The 20,423-nt window shown below is 33.6% G+C and overlaps 1 protein-coding gene and 1 long non-coding RNA gene across 15 annotated transcripts in view; one reads left to right on the forward strand and one right to left on the reverse strand.

Annotated features, from left to right (window-relative positions):
• LOC145789384 (galactokinase-like) overlaps positions 1-20,423 on the reverse strand; it is a 187,389-nt gene that overhangs the window by 30,537 nt on the left and 136,429 nt on the right. For 4 of the 14 annotated variants that reach the window (XR_014335677.1, XM_082878805.1, XM_082878792.1 and 1 more), the window contains 3 exons: positions 19,676-19,726; positions 19,472-19,510; positions 15,717-18,601 (listed from right to left, as the gene is read on the reverse strand). The exons of 3 other annotated variants lie outside the window; for them this stretch is intronic. Coding sequence is in view for 8 of the 11 variants with exons in the window: in XM_082878792.1 (XP_082734918.1) it covers positions 18,534-18,601; positions 19,472-19,510; positions 19,676-19,726 (158 nt within the window). In the remaining 3 variants the exon portion in view is untranslated. Of the gene's footprint in view, positions 1-9,990; positions 10,141-11,678; positions 11,733-15,716; positions 18,602-18,659; positions 18,728-19,471; positions 19,727-20,423 lie in introns of those variants that run through there. 7 more of the 14 variants (XM_082878793.1, XM_082878800.1, XM_082878790.1 and 4 more) reach the window with 6 other exon arrangements.
• LOC145795205 (uncharacterized) lies at positions 12,121-14,154 on the forward strand. The gene is made up of 3 exons (XR_014335682.1): positions 12,121-12,551; positions 12,720-12,755; positions 13,843-14,154. It is a non-coding gene; the product is annotated as an uncharacterized LOC145795205 (long non-coding RNA).

Raw genomic sequence — 20,423 nt, forward strand, 5'->3', positions numbered from 1 at the left:
TGGCGGATGTGCACCATCTTATTGGTTGTCTAGCACAAGTCAGCTGGTGGTTGTTAACATGATCCTCATAATATAATTAGAATTCTAGATATATATATATATATATAACAAATGATATAATTTTTGTGATATTTTAAAAAATGTCACTACAACATTATTTTTGTCAAAAATTTCATATAAACATTCCATTCCATATGGTTATCGTTTTTGTATAAATACACATTAATTTTATTATAATATATGTGACAGAATGGTGCGGTGCCACGTTGTGATTTGCCCAGCACATATTTTAAGCTCCTAGTTGAAGTTGGTGGGAAGATGATATGGCTTCCAACCGATCAGTTGTGCCGTGGCAAATCAGATCACTTAATCTTATTAATTAATTCTTCAAGAAATGTCTAGGATTGACAATTACAGTTTTAGGGTTATGGGTTCAAATACTTTGCAACTAAGCCATGATTAAAAATACTAGGATTGTTATATATTATTTAATTTTTTTATCAAATTATATAATAAGATATTATTTTATCTTTATTAAATATTTTAATAATTAGGAATCCAAAAAAAAATATATTTTAATAATTAAATTTACATAATATTCATGTAAAAATTGATATATATATATATATAATCAATCATATATAATATTTCTCTAAAAATATTAAACAGTGTGTCCAAAATCCCATACGTTTCTTTCGTGGAAGCAAACTAAATAGAAAAGTCCAACGCAATGAGGCTGGACAAAGACAAGTTAATTAAACTGTTTGAACTTGTTCTTTGCAATTAAGGCCTAACAATTTGATTTTATTTCACAGAATCTTTTATTAGAGTTAAAAATTAATCATGTTTATATTTATTTTTGATAAATAAAAAAAATGTTTAATACGCATATATGTTTTAAATTTTGTTTTGAAAATAAGGAAGTAATCGAAAGTAATTGCTGACAACTGGATATATGTTTTAAATTTTGTTTTGAAAATAAGGGAGTAATCAAAAGTAATTGCTGACAACTGGATATATTGTTAGAGGTGATTTTCGGCAGGAGGAGGCAACCAAAAGTAGTTTCCAGCAAGATGTGGTTATTAGTGCTTGGAGGGGATTTCCGTTATAGCGATCCCGGGTTTTCCCTTGTTATACCGTGATCCGGACATGTGTCCGTGGATGTTGGTAGTTGTTTGTTATTTTGTTTACATCCTTTTTACTTCGTAATTGAGTTATAGGATGTGTTGGGCAGGTTTGTTACAGGTTGGTTGAGTTTAGAAACCAAAACTAGTTGTCCAGATTTTTGGCCTGTCCGCTCGAGCGGAGGTGTTTGCGCTCGAGCGGGGAATACACCCATCCAGTATTTCTTGTGCAGTGTTGTACGCTCGAGCGTGGGTTTGGCCGCTCGAGCGGGGTTGTCTGAGTGCCGCTCGAGCGGGGGAGTTGGAAGCTCGAGCGGAGGCCTGGTTCTGTATAAATGCTGGGAGAGTGCATCCGGCGCTCGAGCGGAAGTTTGGACGCTCGAGCGGGAGTCTGTGAGTGACGCTCGAGCGGGGTGTTTTACGCTCGAGCGGAAGACTGGGTTTAAGTCCCGAAATTGTGACTTTTCAAATCACTTTTTACTTTCTCTTCTCTCTCTTACTTTTCCAAAATCACCATTGTTGAGCCTCTCACTCTAGGAATCTACCTTCTCTCTAGGTATTGATCTAGTAGGAGTGATTTGCTCATCTTTGGCCTTTACAAAAAAGTTGTTGATCATCGAGGGTTTCATTTTAATCTGAAAATCTCGGGTTTTGGAGCACGTTGGGTTTTGTCGTCTTCTCCCTTGGAACTCCGAATTTGAGGTAGGGATATCCTACTCCTCTCTATGGATTTTGTCTTTAAATTTTGGTATTTTGAGATGTTGGGCTTGGTTTGGTAATTTTGTGAAAGTTTGGGGCTTTTGTGCAATTTTACAAAAGTTGGGGTTTTATTCAAAATAAACCTAGATGCAAGTTTGGCATAGAGAAATTGAATGAATGTTAAATCATTGATGAAAATGGGACCTAAGGGTTGAAATGTTAATTATGGGAATTGACCTAATTACATTGTTTAATTAATTGGGATAATTAATTGAGAAGGATGAGAAAATGAAATGTTGATTGAATATCCATTGTGCATTTATTTTCTGTTTAGAAATAACTGCTTGGGCTATCGGTGGAGGATAGTCGTGATTGTTGTAGACAATGCATGATGATTAGGCAAACTGAAACTAATCAATGAAATGTGTCATGGAACTTGACGATTGATAGAATACATTAACTGTTGTATTGGGTGATTGTATATAGAACCAATGTGTTTATATACGTTATGTGTAGAGGAGGAGAAAGGGGATGTACTCCGCGGTTTAGGGGAAGATAGGGGATGTACCTCTAAACCGGATAGTGTTGGGAGAAGATAGGGGATGAACTCCGTAGATACAGCTCATATGCTTGTCTAAAGAAGTGAAGATAGAGCTTATATGCTTATCTTTGTGATGTGTGGATATAGCTTTTATGCTTATCTGTGGATATTGTTGTTATACATATCTGTTGTAGAATGTGGATATAGCTTATTTGCTTATCTGAGAATGTGGATATTGTTGTTATACATATCTGTTGAGCATGTGGGTAGTGCTTATATGCCTATCTGTTGAAAAGGGGGAAATGAAAAGTAATTGGGACTTGTAAGTCGTATGACATAAATATATGATTTATGTGATTGTATCAGTGTTGACCATCTATCAAGTGCTAATATTTTAGTCATTGTTCATGGTTGGTTTAGTGTATTTCTACTGGGCTGTGGCTCACCCTATATGGGAATATCATTTTCAGGTGCAGGAAGCATGCCACCTCCAAGGACATAGCTTGGAATGCTAGAGGCGGACATGTTTTGTTGTTTTACTTTTGATGTATTACATGTAACTTCAAGCCAAGGGCTTTATGTGTAAACGAGTTAGTACTCTTTTGTTGTAACCAAGTGTTAACTTGGAAAGCTGTAAGCCCGTAGGGCATTTTGTTATGATGTTAACATGTAAGACTTATGTAATGGAACTCTAATGAATAAAGGAATGTGGTTAGTTTGTCTTATCAGATGGGTTTAATGTTGTTATTTTGAGGGCGTTACATCCGTCAATTGGAGTGGCCAGATGTGATGCCCGATGGTGGTGTGGCTTGAAGGAATTAAAGAGAGAGAAATTATTTTTCTTAACATGTGAAACTAATTTGTTTTAAGTTAAGAGTTTAATAAATTTTGTAAACTGCTAACAATTTTAAAAAATAAAAATGAACATCAAATAAATTTTTGTTTACAACTTTCAAAATTTTATAAATATATATAATAATAAAAAAATGCTACCTTAGTCAATCATAGTTTGTTGATAATTGCAAAAATGTAAATGAGGACACGTGTTGGCACGTGTAGTTTCGAACATGGTTAAGTTATTCTCACAATTAAATCTGTATGAGTTATAACATTGTAAATGAGGACACGTGAAAGGAATCTTGAACCACTAAAGACCACTTATCAACATGTGAAGACCAAACTATATAAGGTTGACATGTTCAATTCATTAGGGAAATCAATACCCGAATCCTAATTCCTAGCTTTCTTTTCAAGTTTTCTTCTCTAATTTATTTGGAGGGTTTTTGGTTTACATCACACCAACACCGAGTGAGATTCACCACTACTTTATCCATTTCAGGTCATGACATCATCAATAGTAATTTAACCCCAAGTGGTGAGAGGTGACAAATTTAGTTTAACAACTTCTTTTAAGTCAACTTTTTGATTTAAAAAAATAGAGAAAAATCAAAGATAAAAAAAATAAGGAAAATTAGTCTAAGGTCCATCTCCCATCTTTAGTAATGGAAGAGATTCACAACATTATTTTATGATGTCTAAGGTCCCTCAACCCCACATTCATGTATTACAGAGAAATTTGATATGCCTCACGGCTTCAAACCTTCACCCTCTCTTTCTCTTCTTTCTCTCTCAGACTCACGCCTCACCTCTTCTCTCTCCTTGTTGCTAAGGCTCTCTTTCGTCGATCCAGCTCGATCAATCCAAGAAGCCCTATGTCAAGAACTCCTCGGCCACTCTTGCTTCGATTGAACAGTTGTATGAAGGTCTTCCACCGTGGCTCGGCGACAATCTCCGACCACTCTCGAAGCTTCTTTAGAGCATTGATCCCTCGATCCTATCACCTCCTCCTCCTCGCTATGGTCCATGAAGAAAGCAATGAGAACAATCATGGTTAGATGTTAATCAATCAGAGTTAGAGAATTTTGTGGTTCACGTGGCTCCATCACCCATCCAAGAATGTGCACCAGATGCTCCAGAAGGTAGCTTTCAATTAGCAGTTATAAATAGTGATCACAAGAAACCAAGATCAAGTGGTAGTTTCAATGATACTTCCACAAAAGACATCTCTTTTGGTGAAATGGTTGATTTTGAGGATGAGCCTACCTTGAACATTGTGGTTATCTGGGCAAGTTTGTAGAATTGATCTGCTTGAGGATATCATTGAAGATGTAAGAAATAACAAGGTAGTCTTGCTAGTTTTTCAAATTGTTTATTATGATCATAAGCTACTAGAAATTCTTCCTTATTTAACTTTTTGTTATTAGGAACCCTTTCTTATAATCTTAGGGCAGTGAAAACAAAACCACCTTGCTGTTAAACCTTTCTCTGGTTTGGTTAATTTTCTCTGCCATGTTTAATTTTTTCCGTGGTGTTCAATTTTCTCTTGATAGATAGAGGGATTTGAATGCTGATCTTGAGAAATTTGAATATTAGTACAGAGAAATTTGTGAAATGGTCAAGGGTTTTTTATATTAGTCTAGAGATCTAGAGAAATTTGAATGTTAGTTCAGAGAAATTTGAAAAAAGTTCAAGGGTTTTTGATGTTAGTCTAGAGAAATTTGAATGTTAGTTCAGAGAAATTAGTCCAAAGAAATTTGAGTGTTCAAGGTCTTGACCCCATAGAATTTCCAAGGATTGCTTTGTATGTTTAATTCATTATGAATATAGACATCAATATAGTTATTGGATCAAGTCTCTTTTTGTAGTGTAAGAATAATGTTGGATCAAATCACTGAAGCCATCAAACTGCAGACAACACAAGTGAATTTCTCGAGTTAGAGGGGATTTCTCTGGGGTTGAGTAAATTTCTCTGGGGTGGAGAGGGAAATTTTTCTGGGTTGAATCTAGAGAAACTCTCTGGTGAGATTTTCTCTATGAATATGCATCCAAAGCACTGAAGCCATCAAATTGCAGACAACACAATTCAATTTCTCTGGTTGAAGGGGATTTTCTCTGGGGTTGAGTAAATTTCTCTGGGGTGGAGATGGAAATTTCTCTGGTGAGATTTTCTCTGTGATGTGTCCAGAGAAATTTGGAATTTTCTCTATGATTTGTCCAGAGAAATTCTCTATGATGTTGAGAGACCTTAGACATTATGAAAATATTAAAGGTTCTTTATGCTATAAAAAATCTTAATATCAAGAACCTTAAAAAAAAATCCCAAAAAAACCAAAGGAAAATCATGTTGGTTCGAAATCTAGTAAATGGATAAGCGTAAGTGGCTGATTCAATGAGCCCACAATGCTCAGGTAGACCCATTATATTCATAGCATGTGACATTATTATTTTGGCATTAATCATTATCGATGATGTAGTTGGGAAAAAAAAAAAAACTGAATGGCCAAATAATTTGGCTTATTTGAGCCTCATTTTTTTTTGGGAGGGGGGGGGGCTTTTTTTTTTTAAACCAAAAAAAAGGCTTATTCTTTGAGCTTTTTCAACATTTTTAAGTGAAAAAAGGGCTTCCAAACTAAGAATTTACAGTGGAAAAATAAAAAATAAAAACCTCTACCATCATTTCCAGCATCCATAATTTATAATAAAAAAAAATAAAAAAAAATGATAGGGAAAAATTGAAAAATTAGTCTAATTTTTTTTTTTTTTTTTGTGGCAAGTGAACAAGCCAGGAGGATGACATTATTAACTATCGAATTAAAATGTATCTTTTAAGCCCACTTGTTTTAGTGGTTTTTTATTTTCATTTTCTATATAATCAAAGGCCATAGTTGAGAGAGAGAGAGAGATTGTCATGTTTATAATAAATTACTAAAAGAGTTATGATATATATTATTTGTTTGATAACAAATTAAAAAATTATATTTTAAAAAAAAAAATTGGACTTCAATGAAGTTTTGTAAAATTTGTGTCAAAATTTAAAAAATAAATTACATTTTCGTTAATAAAATGCAATTTTTTTGACTAATTCAAACAGTTAATGTTAGAAACTCACAACTTCAAAAAAAAAAAAACTAAAAAAAAAACTAAAAAAAAAACTAAAAAAAAAAAAAACTAAAAATTCATAATTTAAATCTATAAATTTATTTATTACTTATCCTTATTTTTTCTCTTTTCCTTCACGTAATTGTGTCAGTCTGGCGAACAACAAATGCTCTTAACACGAGATTTTTTTAGAGTCAGTGGTCTGACAAAGCTCTTCATGGCGTACAAAAGCAAAAGCATTACGGACACTCCAAACCTAGTCCAAACTAGGATCAAGACCAGCCAAAAAATCATATAAATGATCCTTCTCAATCTTCTTTTTCTGGGTGGCAGCATCTGTGGCAGACTTCATTGCACTCAGAAGGTCCAATTCGTGCCAAATAAGTTGAAGAGCACCATAGTAATCAACCACAGACTTACCATTCTGGCGTGTCTCATGAGACCGACATCGGAGTTCATACATCATCCTTGCCCACAAAATAGGTTTGGGAAATCGCATCCCAAACATCATGAGTGGTAGGGAGACGAAGAAACACAACCCTAACATTAGAGGTCATTGAATTAAGAAGCTAAGATTTAACCATGGCATTATCCTCCAACCAAGTAGAGTAAGCAGCATCTGTTTCATTGGGTTTAGGTTTTTTTCCAGTTAAATACTGCACTTTTCCTCTTCCTGTGAATACACCTCCACACTTTGAGACCACGTGGAGCAATTTGAGCCATCCAATTTGTCTGGGGTGATTTGTAGAGTTGTCTTGATGCAAAGTCACAGTAGTTGGAGAAGGGGTAGCAACAGAGTTTTCATCACCCATGTTGAGAGTAAATAGGAAGAATAGCAATAATCGGCAGAAAGATTGCATAGTAGCGGCCGTAAAGCAGTTTCCAGCGATAGTGGCAGCGGCAGACTTTTCAGACCAGATCGGAATTGGTCGGATAATATGTTAGGGTAAAAATCGCAGAAGAAAAAAGAGAGGAAAAGTTTTAGGATCAATGCTCTGATACCATGTTGGAATATAACAGATTATTTTATTCTTTTCCAATATGGAGGTATATATAGCTATATGAGGCAATACAGGAAAAGATTTACAATTAAGTAATACAACTAATCTAATTAACAACTACTATGAATAACTAAAAAATGACAACTAATCCCTAGCTGTACACACATCATCAAGTTCTTTAAAAATTCATGAACAACTTTTAAATGTCTTGGATAGGCAGTTATACAGACTGATCATATAATGAAATTAACATGATTGACTTACACAATTCGAGAGCTTAAGAAGCCTCCATACTCATCTTCCAAAGCTTGGGGAACATCAAATTGAAGAAGAGTCACAAAGGGCTTTATACCTGCATATATAATTTAGGACAAACATATGTCTTCACATAAGAATACATATATATGCATTTTGACTTGTTAAATAGATTATGAAAGAGTTGAGGTTGAATCAATAACCATTGGCAAGAATCTATGAGGTGTTGTAGTATTTGATTCCTTCTTTCACACCTTCACTAAACCTTCCATCTAATAATTCCAAATTTTGAAAAGAAAAAATAAATAAATAGAAACCAAATAAGGATCCATTGATTTGAAAGGATTATAACATTCCATTGAGATATCAGAAGTTTTAAGATACTTTGATTAAACGATGGAAACACATGATATTTGGGATTCCTAAAACCAACATTTTTTGTTCATTTGCACATTTTTCTTTTCTTTTCTTTTTTCTTTATTTTCTTTCATTATGTTTATGTTTTCATTTTTGTGGCCCAATATTCCTCTATCATATTTTTAAGAGCAAAATACCAAAGACAAACCCTCAAGGTTTGATGAACATACAATATATATATATATATATATATCCTATGATTTGAAAAGGAATCTTGTGAATAACTATCCATTGGCAGTTAGAAACCAAATAATGTCAAAAAGTTTAAAATTTCAATACACATTTGACATAATTTCATACATTTTTTTACTATATGTTTTTAAATATTTTCACATATTTCAATGTATAAACATTACATAGTGCATTTCCCTTTCAAAAAATTGAAAAAGAAAAAAGAAAAAAACATGAGGTTTGAAGTTTACAGTCAATTATAAACCATCTAAGTAACAGAAAAAAATTGTTCGATGTCAACATTTTTTGGTGCCATGTTCGAAAAGGGAGCCTATGTTTACACCACAAATTCAACTTCTTACACCCACCTTTTCATACTCATTTAAAGCTTGGATTTTTTTTCCTCTTTTCACCATATATTTCCGAAGTACTCTCACATCTAACCTTGCATATCTTGACGTCTCTAACCCTCCATACCCTAACCCACACAACCTATCCCACAACCAGCACCACTTCCAACGACCACCCTAGTCCCTCTCCTATATATATGCCACCCACTTCTCCACCACCATGATACCTACTAACTTTCTTGCTGGCCTCTATCCCCTCCTCTCATAATCGTGAAACCCCAATTGACTTACCTTTGCAAATCATGTATGAGAGAGAGAAACAGAGAGACTTTTAAGGGGGGAGGCCTAGGGTATTCAAATCTAAAGGTTTATAGGTTGAGAGTGGTGGTGTTTGGTGGTTGTAGGGTTTCATAGAAGATGGGGTGTTGACAGAGGAAACGAGGGATTAGAGGTGACGGGAAGGGGCTAGGGTGTCAAGATGGCGGGACGGGAGTTGACTGGGGAAAGGGTGGCAGAGACAGGGTTTGAGGGAGTCAATGAGCTAGTAGTGGGTGTGATGGAAGAGGAATGGAATAGTTACAAATGGCAGCAATAGGTGGGGGAGAGGGTGGTGTCAATGGTTGATGGGTGGGGAGGGGTGGTGGCAGTACGCACCAACAAGTGAGCTGGTAGCAAGTAGCATGGGTTGGTAGAGAAGTTTTTTTGTTTTAGATTTAGAGTTTTTGTTTTAAAATTTAGTTTTATTAAGGGCAATTTATTCGGAAATCCCATCCCAAAAAAGTATGTTTTGGAAAGTCCTATGAATTTTTGTGGACAATCACAAAATTTTACATAATTTTGGAATTGCTCAATCAAAACCTTGATTTTTTAGTGAAAATCCCCAAATCAAAACCCTAGTTTGAATCTAAACCTGGTTGAAGGGTGGAAGTGTTCTTTGCATGGATTCGTCTCTTCCGTCTCCTTTCGGCCGTCTTCTCTCTCCGTCGTTACTTCTCTTTCTTTGTTCTTTTCTTCTGGTTCAGAGCTCTGTCTGTGTGTATTTTCTTTGTCCATCTTCTCCTTCTCACTCATTGTTATGCCAGTTAGGGTTTGGGTTTTGGATTTGGGGTCTAATGGAGAGAGAGAGAAAGAGAGAGAGAGAGAGAGGGTTTTGAGGAGTTTTTGCAAAAGAGAGAGAGAGGAGGGTTTGGGATTTGGGGTCTGATGGAGAGAGGGTAGGGGTTTGAAGAGTTTTTGCAGAGACATGACACATACACACAGATAGTGCGATAGAGAGAAAGTATTTTAGGATTTCAACACCCAGCATTCATGCTTTATATATCGGGATCGATTTTTTTATTTTTAAAAATTACTCATATCCTTTGTAAAGTTATATAAAATTGATAAATATTTTTAATTTTTTCACGAAACTAATTTTTACAAGTTTCAGAAAATTAAACCAAATATGATCACCAATAAAACTGGTAGTTTTTTTTTTAAAAAAAAAAATCCGAAGAGAAGTCTAAAAGTTTAGGGATGAGCAGGAAAAAGTAAGGGGGTTGGGGAGGGCGCGAAGGTAATTAGGGATTAAGTTTTTGCGACGAGTTTAAGGACCATCATTAATGAGCAAAATAAAATCTTTTGCAACGGATTAACAAAAGGCGCTGCAAAAAAAAAAAAAAAAGAAGACAGTTAATGTATCGTCGTGTATAATATTACTTTTTGTCACGGCTTTGGATTTTCTATCTCTAATAATGGTATTTAGTCGATGCCTTTTTTGCGACAGTCAAATGCCATCACAAAAAAATTAATTTCGCGACGATTTTTTTTGCCGTCACAAAATATTGCTTTTTGCAACGATTTTCAAACTGTTGAAAAAAGTTCCATGTCTAAAGCCTTCTTTTCTAGTAGTTGGTCGTCCTTTGTCATTCATGGGTAGAATAGAGGCGCGGATTTGGGAATTGTATATTTTATATAAAAATTAAATTGAAATATTTTATACAATCACACCTATTTAGGGAGTGCGATTAAATATATATATATATATAATTATACTTATTTAGGTGTGATTAAAAAATATATAAATAATCACACTTTAATTAGAATGTGTGATTAAAAAATATATATATAATCACACTTTAATTTGAATGTGTGATTAAAAAATATATATATAATCACACTTATTTAAAAAGTGTGATTAAAAAATAGTAGTGTATATATAATCACACTTTAATTAGAAGGTGTGATTAAAAATATATATATATAATCACACTTAATTGAAAAGTGACATAAAAAATAAATATTATCACTCAATCAAATTAAAGTGTGATTAAAATATCAATCCAATTTTTTTTATCATACTTCCAATAAAAGTGAGATCTTTTTTTTGTCAAAGTGTGATCTTTAACTATTTTTGTTGTAGTGGACATTGATGAGGTCCCGACTGGAGCTAGTGGGGTACGGGTGGGGCTAAGGTTAGGTAGGGTTAGGGTTAGAGAGGATAGGCATTGGGTAAAGATGGAATTTATGTTAGGGTAAAATTGCAATAAAAAGGAAAGAAAAGAGGTGGGGTCCAAAGAATAAGAAATGAAATTTAATGAGCCCTAACTTTTGTCTTATATATAAAACGATCAGATGCATTCAAGTCCCACCTTCTTAGTTTTCCAAAAAAAAAAAGAAAGAAATAAAGAAAGAAAGAAAAAATATCAAGTCCACCTTACTGTTTACAACAAATCAAATACATGAAGATACGTGAGTATAATTAGAATATTTTACAGTAGATATGGGTTTTGGTCCCAAGTTGGTTCGGTGTAGCCATTGACCTAAATGAAGACCCAATCCAATCCTATCAAGTTGATATTTTAAGATCGAAAACAAAACCAATGTATAGAAGGGAAAAGAAAAAAAAAAGAAAAGAAAAGAAAAGAAAAAAACCGGGTTTTTGGGCACTCCTAGTATACAACTATTTGTGAGGGAAGGTCAAATAATTCAAGTTTTGCTTGATGACATTAAAAAAATTTCATGCCATTGCATAATGTTATATGAAAAGAAATTACAAGTGTAATTTTGTCAAACTACGTGTGCTTGCTTTCAATGATGGCCACTTGTTAATAATATTTTTCCTCATTGTTCTGTGGTTAAGTCAATTATTTCAGAACTTGTAACTAATTGAATACAACTTAAAAAAAAAATTAGTTCTTACCAGGCACTGGGAGACCAACAGGCACGACGAGCGGGCCAGCATTTGCGCCTGCCTCTAGAGAAAAGAAAAAAAGAAAGATTCTGTTTAAAAAAAAAAATTGTTTCCATCTAGTAAACCACAAGTTGTGAAGGGAGGTGCAATAATTCATGTTTTGCGTGTCATTCAAAAATATTTGTGTCATTGCACAATGTTAAATGGAAGGAAACTACAGGTGTGATTATTTAATTTTGTAGATCTAGCTATCTCTGCTTTCTTCAGTTGATGGCTACTTCTGAAATAATATTTTCTACCATTTTCTTCTGGAAAAGGCAATTGTTAAAAAATACAACTTCAACCCGTTCACCATAACTTGAAGCCCATTGTAACATATAAAATTTCAAATCTTACCGAAGCTAGTGGATCAATCGGTACGTCCGATAGACCAACACCATGACACAAACTGGGCGCTTGGTGCTGGCCTACCGGACGTACCGATTGATCCACTAACTTTCGGTAAGATTTCAAATTTTATAAGTTGTAGTCAATGGATTTCTAGAGAAATATTATTAATAATTGACACTTCACCACAAAACGAGGAAAAATATTATTAACAAGTGGGCATCATTGAAAGCAAGCACAGCTAGTCTGACAAAATTAAATAATTACACTTGTAATTTCTTTTCATATAACGCTTTGCGTTGACATGAATTTTTTTGAATGTCAACAAGCAAAACTTGAATTATATGACCTCCCCTCACAAATAGTTGTGTACTGGGTAGAAATTGATTATTTTTTCAACACAATCTCTTTTGTTTCGTTTTGTTTTGTTTTGTTTTTTTCTAGTGGCAGAGATAGATGGTGGCTTGCTCGGCCCGATTGAGCCACTAGGATTCGGTATAGACCTTAAATTTTACAAGTTTTTTTGAATTATGGGTTATAAGTTCTTATGTTTTTGAATTTGACAAACAAAACTAGAATTAACTGACATCGCTCGAAAATAGTGGTTTACGGGACAGAAACTGATTTTTTTTTAACACTATCTTTTGTTTTTTCCAATTCTAGGCATATATGCTGATCTGCTCAGCCCTCTGATTAACGGTAAGAACTGAAATTTTGTCAGTTGTAGTGAATGGGTTGCGAGTTCTGATAAATGGGGTTGAAGTTCTAATTTTTAATAATTGCATTTCCGTACAAAAATGGTAAAAAAAAATATTATTAAGAATAGGAAATTATGGGATGCAAGAGGAGATACAATATTGACAAAATTAAATAATTACACAGCTATAATATCTGTTCATATAACATTATGCAATGACACAAATTTCTTTGAATGTCAAGTAGCAAAAGATGAATTATCTGTCCTCCCCTCATGAATAGGGCTTTGCAGAACATAAATTGATTATTTTTTCGGCACTATCTTTTTTTTCCTAATGGCATGCGTATATCCTGGCCTGTTCGTTGCACCTATTAGCCCACCAGAGCTAGGTATGAACTGGAATTTTTTAAGTTGTAATCAATGGGTTGCAAGTTTTGATCAATGGCTTGAAGTTATAATTTTTAATAATTGACTTACCATACAAAAATGGGAGAAAATGTTATTAAGAATAGGGTATTTATGTGAAGGAAATGGAGATACATATAATCTCAAAATTAAATAATCTCACAATCGTAAATTCTTTTCATGTAACGTTATGCAATGACATGAATTTTTTTGAACGTCAAGAAACAAAACTTGAATTATTTGACCTCTCCTTACAAATAATTGCATACTAGGTTGAAACTGATTATTTTTCGACACTATCTTCTTTTCTTTCCTTTTTTTCCCTTCCCAATGGCGTGCGTAGATTTTGGCCTGCTCGATCCGCCAAATAATCCACCAGTATTCGGCTGAAATTTAATAAATTGTAGTCATTTGATTACAAGTTTTGATCATTAAGTTGGATTTTACTTTATAAAAATTAAAGAAAAAATTATGAAGAATTTGGCATTATCGGAAGCAAGTGAAGACAACAGGTTTGACAAAATCAAATAATTGCACATCTAATCTCATTTTTTGTAAGATTACGCAATGACAAATATTTTTTGAATGTTATCAAGCAAAACTTGAATTATTTGACCTCTCCTCAAAACAAGGTCTTTACTGGATAAGAAATTGATTTTTTTTTTTTAACACTTTTTTTTACAGTGGCAAGAGCTGGTGCTGGCCTACCGAACATACCGATTGATCCACTAGCTTTCGGTAACATTTGAAAATTTTATAAGTTGTAGTCAATGGGTTTCAAGTTATGACGAACAGGTTGAAGTTGTATTTTTTAACAATTGCCTTTTCCACAAGAAAATGGTGAAAATATTATTACAGAAGTAGTAATCATCGAAAGAAAGCAGAGATAGCTAGATCTACAAAATTAAATAATTACGACTATAATTTCATTCCATATAACATTATGCAATGACACAAATATTTTTGAATGACGAGCAAAACATGAATTATTGCATCTCCCCCCCACAACTTGTGGTTTACTAGATGGAAACATATATATATATATATATTTTTTTTTTCTCTAACTGAATCTTTCTTTTTCTCTTTTCTCTAGAGGCAAGCACAAATGTTGGCCCACTTGTCGCGCTTGCCTCTAAAGAAATATTATTAATAATTGACTTAAACCATAGAACAATGAGGAAACGTATTATTAACAAGTAGGCATCATTGAAAGGTTAGTTTGACAAATTTAAAAAATTGCACTTGTAATTTCTTTTCATATAACGCTATGCGTTGACATGAATTTTTTTGAATGTCCACAAGAAAAACTTGAATTATTTGACCTCCCCTCACAAATAATTGTGTACTGAGTAGAAATTGATTATTTTTTCAACACAATCTCTTTTTGTTTCGTTTTTTCCAATGGCAGAGATAGATGGTGGCTTACTCCGCCCAATTGGACCACTAGGATTCGGTATCGACCTGAAATTTTAAAATTTTTTTGAATTATGGGTGACAAGTTCTTATGTTTTTGAATATGACAAGCAAAACTTGAATTATCTGACATCGCTCAAAAATAATGGTTTACGAGATAGAAATTGATTTTTTTTTTTTGAACGCTATCTTTTGTTCTTTCCAATTGTAGGCATATATGTGATCTGCTTCGCCCTCCGATTGACGGTAAGAATTGAAATTTTGTCAGTTGCAGTGAACAAGTTGCGAGTTTGATAAATGGATTGAAGTGCAAATTTTTAATAATTGCATTTCCGCACAAAAATGGCAAAAAATATTATTAAGAATAGGGCATTATGGGATGCAAGTTATATTGAAAAAATTAAATAATTGCACAACTGTAATATCTGTTTATATAACATTATGCAATGACATGAATTTTTTGAATGTCAAGTAACAAAAGATAAATTATTTGTCCTCCCCTCATGAATAGTGCTTCGCAGAACATGAACTGATTATTTTTTCTACACGATCTTTTTTTTCCTAATGGTTGGTGTATATCCTGGCCTGCTCGTTGCATCTATTAGCCCACCAGAGCTTGGTGTGAACTGGAATTTTTTAAGTTGTAGTCAATGGGTTGCAAGTTTGGATCAATGGGTTGAAGTTATAATTTTTAATAATTGACTTACCATACAAAAATGAGGGAAAATGTTATTAAGAATAGGGTATTATGTAAAGAAAATGGAGATACATAGAATCTCAAAATTAAATAATTTCACAGCCTTAAATTCTTCTCATGTAATGTTATGCAATGACATTAATTTTTTTGAACGTCAAGAAACAAAACTTGAATTATTTGACCTCCCCTTACAAATAGTTGTATACTGAGTAGAAACTAAATATTTTTTCAACGCTATCTCCTTTTCTTTTCTTTTTTTCCTTTCCCAATGGCATCTATAGATTTTGGCCTGCTCGATGCACCAAATGATCCACCAGCATTCGGTAATGGCTGAAATTTAGTAAGTTATAGTCATTTGGTTACAAGTTTTGATCATTAAGCTGGAGTTCTACTTTATAAAAAATGACAAAAAAATTACGAAGAATTGGGCATATCGGAAGCAAGTGGAGATACCAAGTTTGACAAAATCAAATTATTGCACATCTAATCTCATTTTTTGTAAGATTATGCAACGACAAAAATATTTTTTGAATGTTATCAAGCAAAACTTGAATTATTTGACCTCTCCTCAAAACAAGTTCTTTACTGGATAAGAAATTGATATATTTTTTTTAACACCTTTTTTTACAATAACTGGAACTGGTTGTCACGGGCTGGGCGCTTGTCATCCTCCTGAGAAGCCGGCTCCACGAGTGGTACTGCGTACCCCGTGCATTATATCCAAGGACCAACCCAGGAGATGCGATAGGTATCTACCCTGCCTGCCTTGCTGCTCACAAACTAATGCGCTTGCAAAGTGCTTGGTGTAGAACTCGCATTCCCAATGAGTCGGTACGTGACACACTACCACCGCCAGTCCCTGACGCCCTCGTCAGGGGGACATTACCCTGCCTGCGTCCACGCTTGTCCGTTCCCTTACCCACGAAACCCGTCCCGTGCGAACACCACCCTTGGCGCAGACCCCACAATGAAGGCACTTGGTGTAAGTCCCACGTACCGTCCCTATCACATTGGCTCTAGGTTGGCTCTAATACCACTTGTCACGGACTGGGCGCTTGTTATCCTCCCGAGAAGCTGGCTCCACGAGTGGTATAACGTACCCTCGTGCATTATGCCCAAGGACCAGCTCCTGCCATTGTAAAAAGAGACACTGTTAAAAAAAATCAATTTCTTATATAGTAAAGAGCTTGTCTTGATGAGAGATCAAATAATTCAAGTTTTGCTTGATCACGTTCAAAAAATATTTTTGTCATTACATAATCTTACAAAAAATGAGATTAGATGTGCAATAATTCAATTTTGCAAACCTGTTATCTCCATTTGCTTCCGATAATGCCCAGTTCTTCATAATTTTTTTGCCAATTTTTATAAAGTAAAACTCCAACTTAATGATCAAAACTTGTAACCAAATAACTACAACTTATTAAATTTCAACTACTACCAAATGCTGGTAGATAATTTGGCACATTGAGTAGGCCAAAATCTACGCATGCCATTGGGAAAGGGGAAAAAAAAGAAAAGAAAAGAAGATAATGTTGAAAAAATAATCAGTTTCTACCCAGTATATAACTATTTGTAAGGGGAGGTCAAATAATTCAAGTTCAGCTTGTTGACGTTCAAAAAAATTCATGTCATTGCAAAACGTTACATGAAAAGAATTTACGGCGGTGAAATTATTTAATTTTGAGATTCTATGTATCTCCATTTCCTTCACATAGTACCATATTCTTAATAACATTTTTCCTCATTTTTGTAGGGCAAGCCAATTATTAAAAATTATAACTTCAACCCATTGATCCAAACTTGCAACCCATTGACTACAACTTAAAAAATTCCAGTTCACACCAAGCTCTGGTGGGCTAATAGGTGCAACGAGCAGGCCAGCATATACGCCTACCATTAGGAGAAAAAAAAATAGTGTAGAAAAAATAATCAGCTTATGTTCTGCAAAATACTATTCATGAGGGGAGTACATATAATTCATCTTTTGCTACTTGACATTCAAAGAAATTCATGTCATTGCATAATGTTATATGAACAGATATTACAGCTGTGTAATTATTTAATTTTGTCAATATAGTATCTCCACTTGCATCCCATAATGCCTTATTCTTAATAATATTTTTTGCTATTTTTGTGCGGAAATGCAATTATTAAAAATTAGAACTTCAACCCATTAATCAAAACTCGCAACCCGTTCACTACAAGTGACAAAATTTCAATTCTTACCGTCAATCAGAGGGCCAAGTAGATCAGTATATACGCCTACAATTGGAAAAAAAACAAAAGACGACATCCAAAAAAAAAATCAGTTTCTATCCCGTAAACCACTATTTTTTAGCAATGTCAGATAATTCAAGTTTGGCTTGTCATATTCAAAAACATAAGAACTGGTAACTCATAATCCAAAAAACTTGTAAAATTTAAGGTCTATACCGAATCCTAGTGGCCCAATCGGGTCGAGCAAGCCACCATTTATCTTTACCACTAGAAAAAAACAAAACGAAACAAAAAGAGATTGTGTAGAAAAAATAATCAACTTCTACCCAGTACACAACTATTTGTGAGGAGAGGTCAAATAATTCAAGTTTTGCTTGTTGACATTCAAAAAAATTCAAGTCAACGCGTAGCGTTATATGAACAGAAATTACAAGTGTAATTATTTAATTTTGTCAAACTAGTTGCGCTTGCTTTCAATGATGCCCACTTGTTAATAATATTTTTACTCATTGTTCTGTGGTTAAGTCATTTATTAATAATATTTCTCTAGAGGCAGGCGCGACGCGGAGGCCATCTTTTGCGCCTGCCTCTAGGGAAAAGAGAAAAAGAAAGATTCATTTAGAAAATATATATATATATATATGTTTCCATCTAGTAAACCACAAGTTGTGAGGGGAGATGCAACAATTCATGTTTTGCTCGTCATTCAAAAATATTTGTGTCATTGCATAATGTTATATGGAACGAAATTAGAAGCGTAATTATTTAATTTTGTAGATCTAGCTTTCTGTCGATGATGGCTACTTTTGAAATAATATTTTTACAACTTCAACTTGTTTGCAATAACTTGAAACCCATTGACCACAACTTATAAAATTTTCAAATGTAAAACAAAGATAGTGTTTAAAAAAAAAAAAATCAATTTCTTATCCAGTAAAGACCTTGTTCAGAGGAGAAGTCAAATAATTCAAGTTTTACTTGATTAAATTCAAAAAATATTTTTGTCAATGCATAATCTTACAAAAAAATAAGATTAGATGTGCAATTATTCGATTTCGTCAAACCTATTGTCTTCACTTGCTTCCGACAATGCCCAATTCTTCATAATTTTTTCTGCAATTTTTATAAAGTAAAATTCAACTTAATGATCAAAACTTGTAACCAAATGATTATAACTTACTAAATTTCAATCATTACTGAATGCCGGTGGATCATTTGGCGCATCGAGCAAGCCAAAATCTACACATGCCATTGGCAAGGGAAAAAAAAAAGAAGAAGAAAAGAAGATAGTGTCGAAAAATAATCAGTTTCAACCCAGTATACAACTATTTGTAAGGGAAGGTCAAATAATTCAAGTTTTGTTTCTTGACGTTCAAAAAATTGATGTCATTACATAACGTTACATGAAAAGAATTTACGGCGGTGAGATAATATAATTTTGAGATTCTAAGTATCTCTGTTTCCTTCACATAATACCCTATTCTTAATAACATTTTTCCCCATTTTTGTATGGTAAGTCAATTATTAAAAACTATAACTTCAACCCATTGATCAAAAATTGCAACCCATTGACTACAACTTAAAAAATTCCAGTTCATACCAAGCTCTGGTGGGTTAATAGGTGCAACAAGCAGACCAAGATATACGCCCGCCATTAGAAAAAAAAAAGATAGTGCAGAAAAAATAATCAATTTATGTTCTGCAAAGCACTATTCATGAGGGGAGGACAAATAATCCAACTCTTGCAACTCAACATTCAAAGAAATTCATGTCATTGCGTAATGTTATATGCACAGATATTACAAGTGTGTAATTATTTAATTTTGCCAATATAATATCTCCACTTACATCCCATAATGCCCTATTCTTAATAATATTTTTTGCCATTTTTGTGCAGAAATGCAATTATTAAAAATTAGAACTTAACCTATTTATCAGAACTCGCAATCCGTTCACTACAACTGACAAAATTTCAATTCTTACCGTCAATCGGAGGGCCAAGCAGATCATCATATATGCCTACTACAATTGGAAAAAACAAAAGACAGCGTTCAAAAAAAAATCAATTTGTCCCGTAAAAAACTATTTTTGAGCAATGTCAGACAATTTAAATTTTGCTTGTCATATTAAAACATAAGAACTCATAACCCATAATTCAAAAAAACTTGTAAAATTTAAGGTCTATACCGAATCCTAGTGGCCCAATCGGGCCGAGCAAACCACCATCTATCTCTGGCACTGGAAAAACAAAACAAAACAAAACAAAACAATTAGAGATCGTGTTGAAAAAATAATCAATTTCTACCCAGTACACAACTATTTGTGAGGGAGGTCAAATAATTCAAGTTTTGCTTGCTGACATTTAAAAAAATTCATGTCAACGTTATATGAAAAAAATTACAAGTGCAATTATTTAATTTTGTCAAACTAGCTATGCTTGCTTTCAATGATGCCCACTTGTTAATAATTATTTTGAGACTAACATTTTGAGACAATAAAAATAGAATAAGAGACTAATATTTTGAGACGGAGGGTGTACATTACTTCAATCTGTTAATTAACATAACCGTGAGCTAGGGGAGGGATTAAAATTTAGAAAAATTTACCTATAAATCTAATATGGTGAATGTTGATCTATTTAGTATTAAAAGTTTTTTTTATGAATCAATTAGTCCTTTTTGTTTTAGAAAGTTGTATTTATTTGATTTAGTGCTATTTGAATTTAAGTGAATGCCCTTTATGATTCATTTTTTCAATTTTCTAATGGGCAAATTACATATACACCCCTCCAGGTTTGACAAAATTACAGATACCCCCCTGAGGTTTGAGAAATTACGAATCCCCCCCTGAATGCTATATTTGCATAAGAAATTAGGGGGTAATTTGTTATGAAATATAAACCTCAGGGGGTAAATTGTTATGAAAATACAAACCT

Source organism: Camellia sinensis, chromosome 7 (genome assembly GCF_055761805.1).
Source record: "Camellia sinensis isolate YWXY chromosome 7, ASM5576180v1, whole genome shotgun sequence".
NCBI lineage: Eukaryota > Viridiplantae > Streptophyta > Magnoliopsida > Ericales > Theaceae > Camellia > Camellia sinensis.